At 43.4% G+C, this 14,702-nt stretch overlaps 1 protein-coding gene across 1 annotated transcript in view; it reads right to left on the reverse strand.

Annotated features, from left to right (window-relative positions):
• Nucleotides 1-14,702, reverse strand: part of oca2 (oculocutaneous albinism II) — a 692,205-nt gene that overhangs the window by 428,665 nt on the left and 248,838 nt on the right. The window contains exon 10 of the mRNA XM_070891615.1: nucleotides 9,632-9,697. Coding sequence (XP_070747716.1) covers nucleotides 9,632-9,697 — 66 coding nt within the window. The remainder of the gene's footprint in view (nucleotides 1-9,631; nucleotides 9,698-14,702) is intronic.

Genomic DNA, 14,702 nt, shown 5'->3' on the forward strand with positions numbered 1-14,702 from the left:
TTAGCAGCTACAGGTACAGCAAGCGTCAGCTAAAATAATCCGACAGAAACCTGGAATGCTTTTCAATACACAATGCAATCTTTCCAATTTTATTAATTAATAATAGTTCATACATCATGCTTGAATCAAGTAGGGTGAAGTGCCCTACAAAGTATTCCACCTTGGTATTAAATTCTAGGAATTACTTTGTGCTCATCGCATTTATATGAAATTACTTTGGCAGGGGTTTTTCACTCGTGCCCTCGATTTTTCTTTCCATCAGACTGAGTGGGCGGGAAATCAAGGGCTGCTCAGGGCAGAAGGTGAAAATCCAAGTATTTGTTATTTTAAAGGAGATGTTAACCCTTTAGGAGAAAAATGATTAATGCCTCTGTTAAAAAAGTAGGGAAAGTAATTTTATCCAAAGGCCTTAAACTTAAACATTCATATGCTAAAGTTATGTTATGTTTAGCTTTTTTTCCCTACATTACAACAGTGACTACACTTCAAAAAGTACTTCATTGGCTGTAAAGCACTTTGAGACATCCGGTGGTCGTGAAAAGCGCTATATAAATGCAAGTCCTTCTTTCTTTCGTTTTATTTTCCTCCAGATATTTAGGCTCCCTATGTCAGCGTCAGCCTCCGAGTCAGACGGTCGGGGTTTCAAGCCCCACTCCAGAGAGTTCAGTGCTGTGCTGAGGGAGTGCTGCGCTGTCGGAGGGGCCATTTTTCCGATGAATCGTTCAACCTTGGTTTAAAATGTGTAATATTACTAAATGTAGGAGAACATTTGAGAAACATAATCATAGTATAATTAGGTTCAATGCAAGAAAAGAAAAAGTGTGACATAAAAGGAAATTCAAAAGTGTTCTGTAGGCATATAAATAGTAAACGGGTAGTAAGAGGAGGGGTGGGGCTGATTAGGGACCATAAAGGAGCCCTACAAATGGGTAGTTGAGGGCATACAGAGGGCATGGCTGAAGTACTAAATGAGTACTTTGCATCTGTCTTCACCAAGGAAGAATATACTGCCAAAGTCATAGTGAAAGAGGAGGTTGTAGAGATACTGGATGAGATAAAAATTGATAAAGAGGAGATACTAGAAAGGCTGTCTGTACTTAAAGATGGTAAGTCACCAGGATCAGATGGGATGCATCCTAGGATGCTGAGCGAAGTTAAGGAGGAAATCGTGGAGATACTGGCCATAATCTTCCAATCTTCCTTAGATACAGGAGTGGTGCCAGAGGACTGGAGAGTTGAAAATGTTACACCCTTGTTCAAAAAAAGATTTAAGGATAAACCCAGCAACTACAGGCCAGTCAATTTTAACCTCGGTATTGGGGAAGCTTGTAGAAACTATTATCAGGGACAAAGTAAACAGTCACTTGGACAAGTGTGGATTAATTAAGGACAGCCAGCACAGATTTGTTAAAGGCAAATCATATTTAACTAACTTGATCGAGTTTTTCGATGAGATAACAAAAAAGGTTGACGTGGTGTACATGGATTTCCAAAAGGCATTTGATAAAATGCCACATAATAGAATTGCCAACAAAGTTGAAGCTCATGGAATAAAAGGGACATTGGCAGCATGGATACGAAATTGGCTATGCGACAGGAAACAGAGAGTAATGGTGACCGGGGTTGTTTTTCGGGCGGGAGGAAGGTATACAGTGATGTTACTCAGGGGTCAATACTAGGACTACTGCTTTTCTTCATATATATTAATGATTTGTACTTGGGTGTACAGGGCACAATTTCAAAATTTGCAGATGACACAAAACTTGGAAGTATAGTGAACAGTGAGGAGGATAGACTTGAAGAAGACATAGAAACATAGAAAATAGGTGCAGGAGTAGGCCATTCGGCCCTTCGAGCCTGCACCACCATGCAATAAGATCTTGGCTGATCATTCCCCCAGTACCCCTTTCCTGCTTTCTCTCCATACCCCTTCATCCCTTTAGCCATAAGGGCCATATCTAACTCCCTCTTGAATATATCCAATGAACTGGCATCGACAACTCTCTGCGGTATGGAATTCCATAGGTTAACAACTCTCTGAGTGAAGAAGTTTCTCCTCATCTCAGTCCTAAATGGCCTACCACTTATCCTAAGACTGTGTTCCCTGGTTCTGGACTTCCCCATCATTGGGAACATTCTTCCCGCATCTAACTTGTCCAGTCCCGTCAGAATCTTATAAGTTTCTATGAGATCCCCTCTCATCCTTCTAAACTCCAGTGGATAAAGGCCCAGTTGATCCAGTCTCTCCTCAAATGTCAGTCCCGCCATCCCTGGAATCAGTCTGGTGAACCTTCGCTGCACTCCCTCAATAGCAAGAACGTCCTTCCTCAGATTAGGAGACCAAAACTGAGCACAATATTCCAGGTGAGGCCTCATCAAGGCCCTGTACAACTGCAGTAAGACCTCCCTGCTCCTATACTCAAAACTCCTAGCTATGAAGGCCAACATACCATTTACCTTCTTCACCATCTGCTGTACCTGCATGCCAACTTTCAATGACTGATGAACCATGACACCCAGCTCTCGTTGCACCTTCCCTTTCCTAATCTGCCGCCATTCAGATAATATTCTGCCTTCGTGTTTTTGCCCCCAAAGTGGATAACCTCACATTTATCCACATTATACTGCATCTGCCTGCATTGGCCCACTCTCCTAACCTGTCCAAGGCACCCTGCAGCCTTTTAGCATCCTCCTCACAGCTCACACTGCCACCCAGTTTAATGTCATCTGCAAACTTGGAGATATTACACTCAAATCCTTCATCTAAATTATTAATGTATATTGTAAAGAGCTGGGATCCCAGCACTGAGCCCTGCGGCACTCCACTAGTCACTGCCTGCCATTCTGAAAAGGAGCCATTTATCCCGACTCTCTGCTTCCTGCCTGCCAACCAGTTCTCTATCCACGGCAGTACATTACCCCCAATACCATGTGCTTTGATTTTGCACACCAATCTCTTGTGTGGGACCTTGTCAAAAGCCATTTGAAAGTCCAAATACACCACATCCACTGGTTCTCCCTTATCCACTCTACTAGTTACATCCTCAAAAAATTCCAGAAGATTTGTCAAGCATGATTTCCCTTTCATAAATCCATGCTGACTTGGACCGATCCTGTCACTGCTTTCCAAATGCGCTGCTATTTCATCTTTAATAATTGATTCCAACATTTTCCCCACTACTGATGTCAGGCTAACCAGTCTATAATTACCTATTTTCTGTCTCCTTCCTTTTTTAAACAGTGGTGTTACATTAGCTACCCTCCAATCCATAGGAACTGATCCAGAATCAATAGGCTGTTGGAAAATGATCACCAATGCATCCACTATTTCTATGGCCACTTCCTTAAGTACTCTGGGATGCAGACTAGTGAAATGGGTGGACACATGGCAGATGAAATTTAATGCAGAAAAGTATAAAGTGATACATTTTGGTAGAAGAACGAGGAGAGCCAATATAAACTAGGAGAGCCAGTACAATCCTAAAGGGGTGCATGAACAGAGAGACCTGGGAGTATCTGTGCAAAAATCATTGAAGGTGGGAGGGCAGGTTGAGAAAGTGGTTAAAAAAAGGGTATGGGATCCTGGGCTTCATAAATAGAGGCATAGAGTACAAAAGGAAGGAAGTTATGATGAACTCTTATAAAACACTGGTTCGACCTCAACTGGAGTGGTGTGTCCAATTTACGAAGGATGTGAAGGCCTTAGAGAGGGTGCAGAAAAGATTTACAAGAATGGTTTCAGGGTTGAGAGACTTCCGTTACGTTGATAGACTGGAGAAGCTGGGGTTGTTCTCCTTAGAGCAGAGGAGATTTGATAGAGGTATTCAAAATCACGAGAGGACTAGACAGGGTAGATAGAGGGAAACTGTTCACATTGGCGGAAGGGTCGAGAGCCAGAGGACACAGATTTAAGGTGATTGGCAAAAGAACCAAAGAAAGAAAACCTTTTTTACACAGCGAGCAGTTAGGATCTGGAAAGTGCTGATTGAAAGGGAGCTGGCGGCAGACTCAATCGTGGCTTTCAAAAGAGAATTGGATAAGTACTTGAAGGAAAAAAAATTGCGGGCTACGGGGAAAGGTGGGGCATGAGGACGAGCTGAAATGCTCTTGCAGAGAGCCGGCACAGGGTCGATTGGCCAAATGGCCTCCTTCTGTGCTGTAACCATTCCTTGCAATCCCTGGCTCGGATGATAACATAGTCGAGCAGGTGCCAGTGTTTGGAGAGAGGGTGTTACCATGATGCCTTGTATTTGTCCCTCTGACGGAATAAGGTGTCGGTGATGACAAGTTCATGTTCTAGACATTTTGTCAGGAGTAGAGTACCACTGGAGTTGGCTTTCCCTACCCCCTCTCTGCCAATCACGCCTCCTCAGAGGGCTGTGTCCTTACCGACCCTGGTGTTGAAGTCACCGAGGAGGATCAGCTTGTCGTCCGCGGGAACACAGGACAGGGATTTTTCGAGGTTGGAGTAGAAACCCTCTTTGGTCTCATCTGTTGCATCGAGTGTTGGGGCATACGCACTGATGATTGTGGCACATTGATTCCGGGATAGGGTGAGTCGAAGAGCCATGAGGCGCTCATTAACCCCGCAGGAGGAGTCTTTGAGGCGGTCGACCAGCTCATTTTTGATGGCGAATCCAACTCCGTGGAGGCAGCATTCTTCCTCTGCTTTGCCTTTCCAGAAGAAGGTGTAACCTCCACCTTGTTCCTTGAGCTGGCCTTCACCATTCTATGATTTTATAAGGGATAGAACCAGAGCTGATGGGCACCATGAATGGGTCTAATAGCCTGTTTTTGTGCTGTAACATTCATGATGGTCCACTGTTTGACTAAAAATCATGTATTGCCTATGTCAAACTACAGATATATTAAACATGTATGAACATATTTAACAAATTACAACTGTGGAAGTATCCTGACCTCGAGCATCTATGATGGAGCCTCCCCAATAGTGAGCAATCAGAATTTCTCTTCCCACTGCTGAATAATATGCAGGCATATTCTGTGCAGTCTCAGGAACATTAGAATGGATATTTCTCTACTCATAGCATTGTGCAGAAAATCTACTAGTTTTTTAAAAATCTTATCTAAAACATTTGCCTGGTCCCTGTTCTGATGTTTAATAAGCTCAAACCACCATTGTGGTTTCATCAATTGCACAGACAATACAATTGTGATTAAAAACTTTTTAAATCGGACTGCTAAATATTATCAGATCAGTTTTATTACCTGCTGGCATAATGTTCTCTAAAAATTAATTGTTGGACACATGAAGCCAAATGAAATAAGGGAGAGATCGAGACTTTTTTTTAATTAGTGCAATGTTGATGTTCCTGATTGCTAAAGAATACAGAAATGCAAACTGCTTTTCTGGCAGTATCTGTATTAAATCAGAACTACTTCAGAAAAAAAAAGAAACTTGCAATTTTCTTTTCATTTTATCGCTCCCATGTCAGAGTTTCAACACAAATGAGACCCGATGAAAGTATTTATCTGCAGTGCATGTGATGGGAAGCCTCACATCCCAGGAGGGTCCCAGTTGCAATCTCTGATGGGCGCTGAGTTGTCTGATCTCAGCAGTAATAGGTTGCAAATGGCTTCAGTTTGGCATGAGTCATCACTTTCAAGGGAGACAGAAAGAGAATTAGAGGTGAAATAATTTCCTTCAGCCAAATGAACTGCATGGTCATAAACCGCAATTACTCACATGGAACTGAGCCATACAGACAAAGAGGGGCATCAGGGATTCGTTGGACTGTGCTCAAATTTAATCAAATGGAACCATCCTTAAGTTTTTTGCATGTGATCAATCAAAATGGTAAGTTCTGCTGACCCGAAACGTTAACTCTGTTTTTCTCCGCAAATGTTGCCTGACCTGCTGAGATTTCCTGCATTTTCTGTTTTTATTTCAGATTCCAGCATCCACAGTATTTTGCTTTTGAAGTAATTTTACAGTTTGATCTGTCGGACTGTAACACACGAATGTTACTCTATTAAATGACAGATTTAAAAATTTGCCTCAGAAAATGAATGGTGGCGACATCATCTTTCAAAAACGTCTTTCAAAAACTCCAACAGGGCCGATAGGGAGTATCTAATTTGAGAGCTGCATGGGACTCTGCCATTAATATTTGCAAAAGTTTTTGAAATGCAAGTAAATTACTCACAAGGACAGGAACTGAATGCCATCTCGTCTCTTTCATGTATAGCAGTGGCAACACATCAGATTGGTTTCCTTATCATTATTTTTGGCTGCCCACAAAGCTCCAGGATTTCAACCTTAACCTTTTGTCCCCTTATGAAGCGCATCTCTCACCAAATTGTATTGGAATAAAGTGGCAATTTCAGATGGTGACAGTAAAACATTTTGTTTCCAGAAGAACGGGGTAGAAAGAATATTTTTTAAACAGCAAGTGCTAGAAGTCTGAAATAAAAAAGACTTGCATTTATATAGCGCCTTTCACAACCACCAGGACGTCTCAAAGTGCTTTGCAGCCAAAAAACAGAAATCGTTTGAATGAAGAACTTGAGGGAGAAAGGAATAGAAGGATATGCAGATAGGGTTGGATGAGGTAGGATGGGAGGAGGCTCGTGTGGAGCATAAACATTGGCACAGACCAGTTGGACCGAGTGGCCTGTTTCTGTGCTGTACATTCTATGTTAAAAAAATGATTTTGTCAGCATTTGTAAAGAGAAAAGAGAATGAATGTTTTGGGTAGTAACCCTATCACAGATAAAGAGACTACACCAGAAACATTAGCTTGTCTTTTCTGTACAGATGACAATGAAACCCACTGTTTATATAATCGGTAGTCATTCTGCAACAGCGGTTTTACACCCGTGCGGAAAGCTGAACATCTGCCCCTATGTTAACTACCAGCAAAGTCCACTGAATATAAGAGTGACAGTATCCAGTCAAACACACAGTAGCAACAAAGGGGCATAACCTTAAAATTAGATCCAGGCCATTAAGAGGTGATGGCAGGAAGCACTTCTTCACACAAAAGGTAGTGGAAATCTGGAATTCTCCCCATCCCCAAAAAGCTGTTGAGGCTGAGGGGGTCAACTGAAAATGTCAAAACTGAGATTGATAGATTTTTGTTATGCAAAGGTATAACGGGTTACAGAATCAAGGCAGGTAGATCGAGTTAAGTTGATGATCAGCCATGACATCATTGAATGGCGGAACAGGCTCAAGGGGCTGAATGGCCTACTCCTGTTCCTATGCTCCTAACAGAAAATGGCTTTTCTAAAGATAGGATATCTAGGTTTTACAATGTGGCATCTTACACTTAAGGTTGTAACAATGCTGAAATCCTTACAGAAAATTAGCTCTACTTCTGAAAATACTATTTGGAAATGATTATTGTAAATATCCAGGAAGGGACAGTAAGGTGAGGATAGCATTTGTACACAAATCCCCTAGAATGTCAGCGTAATTAATGCTACAATTTCTTGTATTGTTCCAATTATGGTAATCTTGTTTAAAACAACAAATGACTAATTAATATGACAGCTTTCTGCAGCTTTGTAAACAAACTGGGTAATTTGATCTTGATATTCTTTAAAATAGATTTCATATTTAACGGATACAAACCCCTCTTTGATTCCCCGACGCACTGCTGGGAAGCAATCAAGACGAACATCAAGAGGTTCTTCATCCTCAAAGGTGTTCAGAAGGCGAGAGAGAGAGAAATGTTCCAACTCCAGGAAGGTATGCAGAATCTGCTCCTGCTGCAATCAATGGGGGTCAATGTCGGGGAGGAACTCCAAGACGTGAAGAGCCAGCAAGCCTCTTTCTTTGCCTCAGAGTCCTCCAAGATCATCTTCCGGGTTCAGAGTCTATTAATTTTAATCCAATATTTAACTGTGATGGATGATTTGTTTTTGGTGAGAGACAGGAGCTATATCTGATTTCTGATTGCAAATATGCTCTTCTTTATTGGAATGTCACTGCATGGTCTGACTACCAACCAATTTCTCTACACAAGAAGAAACAAAGTACATTGGGCTCTGGTTATTTTCCTTACAGGTCTTGGGCCTGAGGTACATTCCAAATTAAGAGGATTGAAATTAAAACCAGTGCACTGGACTTGGACTAATAAATTTAGCAATGGACCAGTGAAAGGTTGAGTAGGACTGGGCAGTGAACCATTCTGACAGACACCACATTTCACTGGAGCATGCAATAAGTTATTCTGTTGACTTTTTTTACAAACTTTCCCAGGACAGAACCTCTACTTGCAAAGAGCTTTCAGGAAGTCGCCGTGCCAATTCGGGGAATGCTGACGGGCCTCTAATCTTTTCAGTGACCAGTCTTGCTGGCCAGTTGTCCCTAGCCTTAATGTGTTCAAGTCCTGCTGTGCATTAACAAGTAACAAGTGCGTTTGCATGAGCAACCTTAGTCTCTTTTAAGGAGGGAATTAACCCACTTAAAATAACAGGTTAACAGCTTTGTTAAAAAAAGAAGACAAAGATATTTCAAAGATATGTCTTAACACATTTACTGCTAGCATTGCACAACAGTAACAACAACTTACATTAAAGGCACCATATAAAATGCAATAAAATCAATAAAATTTGACACTGACATACATGAAGAGATATTAGGACCGGTGTCCAAAAGCTTGGTCAAAGGGGCAGTTTTTAAGGAGTGACTTATGGAAGAGGGAGAGATCGAGAGGTTTAGGGAGATTAGGACCCTTGGCAATGGAAGGTACGGCCGTCAATGGTGGAGCGATGAAAATCGGGGATGCACAAGAGGAACACAGAGATCTCGAAGGTTTGTAGGGTTGGAAGAGGTTACTGAGATAGGGAGGAGTAAGGCCATGGAGGGATTTGAACTCAAAGATGAGAACTTTAAAATCAAGGTGTTGACAGACCGGGGGCCAAGGTAGATCAGCGAGCACAAGGGTGATTTCAATCCATTGGTGTCGAGCCCTGACGTGTGGTTCCTTAGATATGGATACCCGTCAACTTCATAAGAAATAGGAGCAGGAGTAGGCCATTTGGTCTCTCGAGCCTGCTCCGCCATTCAATAAAATCACGGCTGATCTGATCACGGACTCAGTTCCACTTCCCTGCCCACTCCCCATAATCGTTTACTCCCTTTAAATAGCCTTGTCTACAGATGAATCTCAGAACTAATACACCCTGCTATTATAGACAACTTTTCTTCCCTAATTGTGACTGACACGTGTCCCTTTGTGATCCATGGGGAAGCTCAGAAATGAGTAGCAAGAAGTGCTACTTTGGCAGTTCTCACAAGATTGTCACAGTGAACGCAAGACCAGTTTCGAAGAGTCATGCTCTGGACTCGCCGATGATGCATGTTCCCACATGTCAAGCATATGCCTTGCAACACCTGAGAAGCCACATGTTACTTCCTGGGAGTAAAAGACTTCTCAACATTTAAATTCTGGGCTCGTTCAGCCAAAGCAAATCAAATTTTGTCAGAAATGTTCTTGTGCAGATGCTGAAACATTTAGCAAAACCGACAGATGGTGAAATTGAGGTTAAACATTAAATTCTGTTCCACAGTTACACTGCTTGAAAGAGATGTATGATCAAAAAAATTGAATTTGTGCGTGTGTGTGATTAAAACAATCCCAGCTAAAAGAATTTTAATTACCATTCCAAACAATAACGACAGTGTTTTGTAGTCAATCCACTCCACAACTGTGACCATACTTGGCCTCTGCAATCAAAAGGATAAAATTAACGGTTAGTTCCATGGATCTATTTAGCAATTTTTCCACTGTAGTACGAGATCTATTTATTCTGCTTTCACATTTTTCTCAGAGGAATGTCAACTTTTAGATTTTCCATTACAAAGGAACAAAAACAGCTTTAAATTACTAAGACTGCTTCATGCGTGTCAAATACATTATTCATGGTACGTTACTTAATGGCTGTGTTAGTATTAAAAGGTAAAGTGATGGGAGTTTTAGTATAGGCAAAGTTTAAGATTGAATTCTCATCTTCTACCTTAAGGAATCATAAAATCATGGAATCATGAAATGATGCAGCACAGAAGGAGTCCATCTGGCCCATAATGCCTGTGCTGCGCTCATTGGTGGAGCTATCCAATTCGTCCTACTCCCCTCCTCTTCTCCCATAGCCCTTATTTTTTTCCCCCTTCAAGTATTTAAACAATTCCCTTATGAAAGTTCTGATTGAATCTGCTTCCACCATCCATTCAGGCAGTGCATTCCAGATCACAACAACTCACTGTGTAAAAAAAGTGTTCCCTCATGAGGCCTCTGCTTCTTTTGCCAATCACCTTAAATCTGTGTCTTCTAGTTACCGACCCAACTGCCACTGGAAACAGTTTCTCCTTATTTACTCTATCAAAACCATTCGTGATTTTGAACACCTCTATCAAATCTCCTCTTAGCCTTCTCTGCTCGAAGCAGAACAACCCCAGTTTCTCCAGTCTTTCCACATAACTGAAGTCTCTCATCCCTGGTACCATGCTAGTAAAAATCTTCTGCACCTTCTCCAAGACCTTGACATCCTTCCTAAAGTGCGGTGCTCAGAATTCAACACAATATTCCAACTGAGGCCTAACCTATGAGCTCCAGGGCATTGTCACCGAGCCAATGGGTTTTCCTACACACTTAATGGGCTTCGGAGCCTGGCCAAGAAAGGAAAATATATCCATGTGTGCTCCTATAGATTAACTCATCCTCATCAAGTGCTTTGAGCTGCATGAGTTTGGAATTTACTAAATCCAGGGGCAAAAACAGGTTTTCCCTTCAGCCTGCTGAGCATAGCTAAATATATGGGCCCCAAGTTTCCGGCCACGCCGAAAACGGCGCAGCCCCGAGCTGCACGCCTGTTCTTCGCGCCTAAATGTGCGCAGGAAAAAAACTGTTTAATTCTCCGGCTCCTCGGAGCTCGAACTCAGCTTGGCGCGGCGCGCACTTCACAGCAGGGGGCGGAGCCAAACACTCGCGCCGATTCTCTAAGCAGTGGGGGGCGGGTCTAATTTAAATGAGCCAATGTCGTGCCTGCAGCCCTGCGCGTGCGCATTGGAGCGTGCGCGCACGCGCAGTGTCAAACAAACATTGGCACTCGGCCATTTTTAAAGGGACTGGAGAAAAAGTGAAGATTTGTCTCTTGGACCCCTGGAAAGGCTTGTAATTTAATTTTTGTGATATTTTTGTGTGTGAGGGAGTGCTTTTAGCAGCACTGTTGAATAAATCACCTGCTGAAATCAGTGAGTTCAGCTTTTCACTGCTAAACTTGCAGAACTGGTGCTGCATTGGTGCATGCAAATTAAGGACTGTGTGTTTTGAGAAATAAGAATGCCAATTCAACTTTGCAATGGATCAACGTCCACCAAGAACAAAGAATTTCTTGCATGAGGAAGTAGAGATATTAGTCAACGTAATTGAGCAGAGATGGCAGGAGCTAGATACCAGCAACAGAGGTTGCATAAAAGTGCCACCAAAAGAAATGAAGAAACGGTGGAACCAAGTTGCAGAAGATTACTGCACGGTGGTGCATACCATGAGATCTGGAAGCCAGTGTAAAAAGAAATGGCACGACCTTGGTCAAGTAGTTAGTGTAAGTAATATTTCCCATTTTTAATTTAATCGTAATTGTAACCTGGCTAATGTATGTCCCACCTTGCAGACTGACACACTCTGTAAAAAGTTATATTTTACTCTTTGCAGAAGAAATTAGCCCACAACAAAAGGGAGGCAACTCGGACAGGAGGAGGCGTGCCCAATCTGCATCCACTGACACCCTTGGAACAAAGGGTAGCTGCTATGATGAGTCGTACATGGAGAAAAGCAATCAGTACAGCACAAGCTGGGCCCACAGCGAGGAAGAGGGTAAGTCCTGAAAATGCATCGTGGCCCTTTAAATCAACCTGCTGCCTAACCTGCTATGTGTGAGAGTACTCATGCCACCCATCCGGCCCCATCCCTTGCTGTTAAACATTTGACTGTTCTGATATATTTTGCAGAACATGATGATGATGATGATGATGATGATGATGATGACGATGCTGCTGATGCTGCTGCTGCCAACCCTGAGGATCCTGAGGGTACAGAACAAGAACCAGTACAACCAGCTGCGGACGAACCAGACTGGATGATGGCAGCGATGGCTGAAATGTCTGCAGAGCAGAGCTTCCAAATTAATGTTTATGAGCCCCCATCAAGGGGCATCAGAGTTTCAACCCCTAGCATAGGTCTTGGTTCCACCTTCCATGGTTTTGCTTCCGATGTTGCGGGTCCCAGTGGTGCTGCTGATATCATGGAGCAGTTTACACCCATTCGTCCAACATCCCAGCCTATGGCTCGCACTCGAGTGCTGTCGTCTGGAACACCGAGCGCCCCACCATCCCAGCCCGAGCCTCTCTCTCTAGTACTGCCGTCTGCAACACAGAGCACCCCACCGTTCCAGCCCGAGCCTCTCCCTCCAGTTCTGCCGTCTGGAACACAGATCGTTCCACAGTCCCAGCCTGCGCCTCCCTGTGTAGTGGTGCCGCTTGCAACACCGAGCATCCCACTGTCCGTGCCCGCGCCTCCCAGTGTAGTGGTGCCACAAGGCAGACCCAGGCAGAGGAGAAGGAGATTGGAGACACGCTCTCCTGAGATGCAGCGTGCAACAGATGCGACTCAGGTTGTGGCATTGAGTGTGGAGACCAATGAGCTTACCCGATCACTCATCGGTGACGTCAGTGTAGTGGGTGAAGAGTTGATGGTCCTGACAGGAGAAATAGCAGTAATGACACGGGAACTTAGGGAGCGAATGTCCGAGGGAGTGCAATCGACGGCAAAGGCCGTCAGGGAGGGCATGCAAGTGTCGGCACAGGCCGTCAGGGAGGGCCTGGTTGAGGTAGCTGCTGCAATAAGGGCACACAGCCCAGCCAATCAAATGAACCCCCATGAGGAAGTGAACATTCACTGAGATATGGATGAGACATGGTTGCAGCCTTTCTTTGCTGCTTTTGTTCTTGTTCTTGATGTAGCTGTAGTAGCGTTTTTCAAATTGAAATTGTTTTGTAAGTTTTGTAACTTTACAACTTATAAGGGATCTTATGGTTTTTAAGTGATCTTATAGTGTAAATGCTCTCACATTTTTTGTATCTTATTTAATTTTGCACCTAAAAAGTGATCCTGAAGTTTAAGTGTTCTTCAGAGTGTAAGATTTTTCACATTGAAACTGTTTTGTAAGTTTTGTAACTTTACAACTTATAAGTGATCTCAGAGTTTTCAAATGATCTTATAGTGTAAATGCTCTCACATTCTGTAACTTATTTAATTTTGCATCTAAAAAGTGATCTTGAAGTTTAAGTGATCTTAGAGTGTAAAATTTTTCACATAGAAATTGTTTTGTAACTTTTGTAACTTTACAAGTTTATAAGTGATCTTAAAGTTTTTAAGTGATCTTCAAGAGTCATATTAAAAAGTATAGTTTGATACAACAAATATTTTATTACAGTGACGTTAACTTTTCAATAAAATATTTTTTCATTAAAACTGTTTCATGTTCCATTAACACAACACAACGTAGGAACACCTGCAAAGAATAAACATGTCCATGCGCAAAAGTGGTCACAGAGCCTTCAGACATCAGTAGTTGAAGCGTTCACGGATGAGCTACTGGCGCAAGGCTCGAGCAATCGTTAAAGGGGCACGATGGATGGCCCTCCTCCGATCTCGTGCTCCGGCATCAGCACTTGCATGCTTTCCTGATCGTCGTTATCATCCACATCCTGCTCTTCCGTAATACTATCATCATGCACTGGACCCTCATGTAGGTCTTCTGGTTCCACTACCAGCTCCTGCTGCCTCATGATGGCTAAGTTATGAAGCATACAGCACACAACAGTGAAGTGACCGACAATCTGAGGAGAGCATAGCAACTGTCCCCCGGAATAGTCCAGGCATCGGAATCGCTGTTTCAATATGCCAATGGTCCTCTCAATGATGCTGCGCGTCGCAATGTGCGCCATGTTGTATTGACGGTCAGCTTCTATCCGTGTCACGCATAGGGGCGTCATGAGCCAGGTGGCCAGGCCATACCTTTTGTCTCCCAGTAGCCAGCTCTGCCCTTCTGGCTGCTGCTCAAAGATGTCAGATAGAACGCTGTCGCGTAGGATGAACGCATCTTGGGTGCTGCCAGGGTATCTTGCATCGACTGACATGATGCGCTGCTTGTCGTCACACACGAGCTGCACATTGATAGAGTGGAAACCTTTCCTATTTCGGTACTGCTCAGAATCCTCCACAGGTGCTCGCAAGGCTATGTGGGTATAATCAATGCAGCCCTGTACCTTTGGGAAGCCGGCAATCCTGAAGAAGCCCACAGCCCTCTCATGGATCGCTTGTGCGGTCATTGGGAAATTGATGAAGTCATTCCTTCGCGCATACAGTGCAGCCGTGACCTGGTAAACGCAGGCATGTATTGCACGTTGAGAGATGGCACACACATCTCCAGTTCTGGCCTGAAACGATCCCGAGGCATAGAAAGAAAGTGCAGCTGTTACCTTCACTGCAACAGACAGGGCAGTTGGCGTTCTGCTTCTGGGCTGCCAACCTGCTCTCACCATATCACAGATCTCAGTGACAACTTCTCTGCGAAAACACAGCCTTTTCACACAATCGGCCTCGCTCATGTCCAGGTACGAGCGCCTGGCTCGATATTGTCGACGTGGGTAAGGTCTCCTGCCCATCAACCTA

The sequence above is a fragment of the Pristiophorus japonicus genome, chromosome 10 (assembly GCF_044704955.1).
Source record: "Pristiophorus japonicus isolate sPriJap1 chromosome 10, sPriJap1.hap1, whole genome shotgun sequence".
Taxonomy (NCBI): Eukaryota; Metazoa; Chordata; class Chondrichthyes; family Pristiophoridae; genus Pristiophorus; species Pristiophorus japonicus.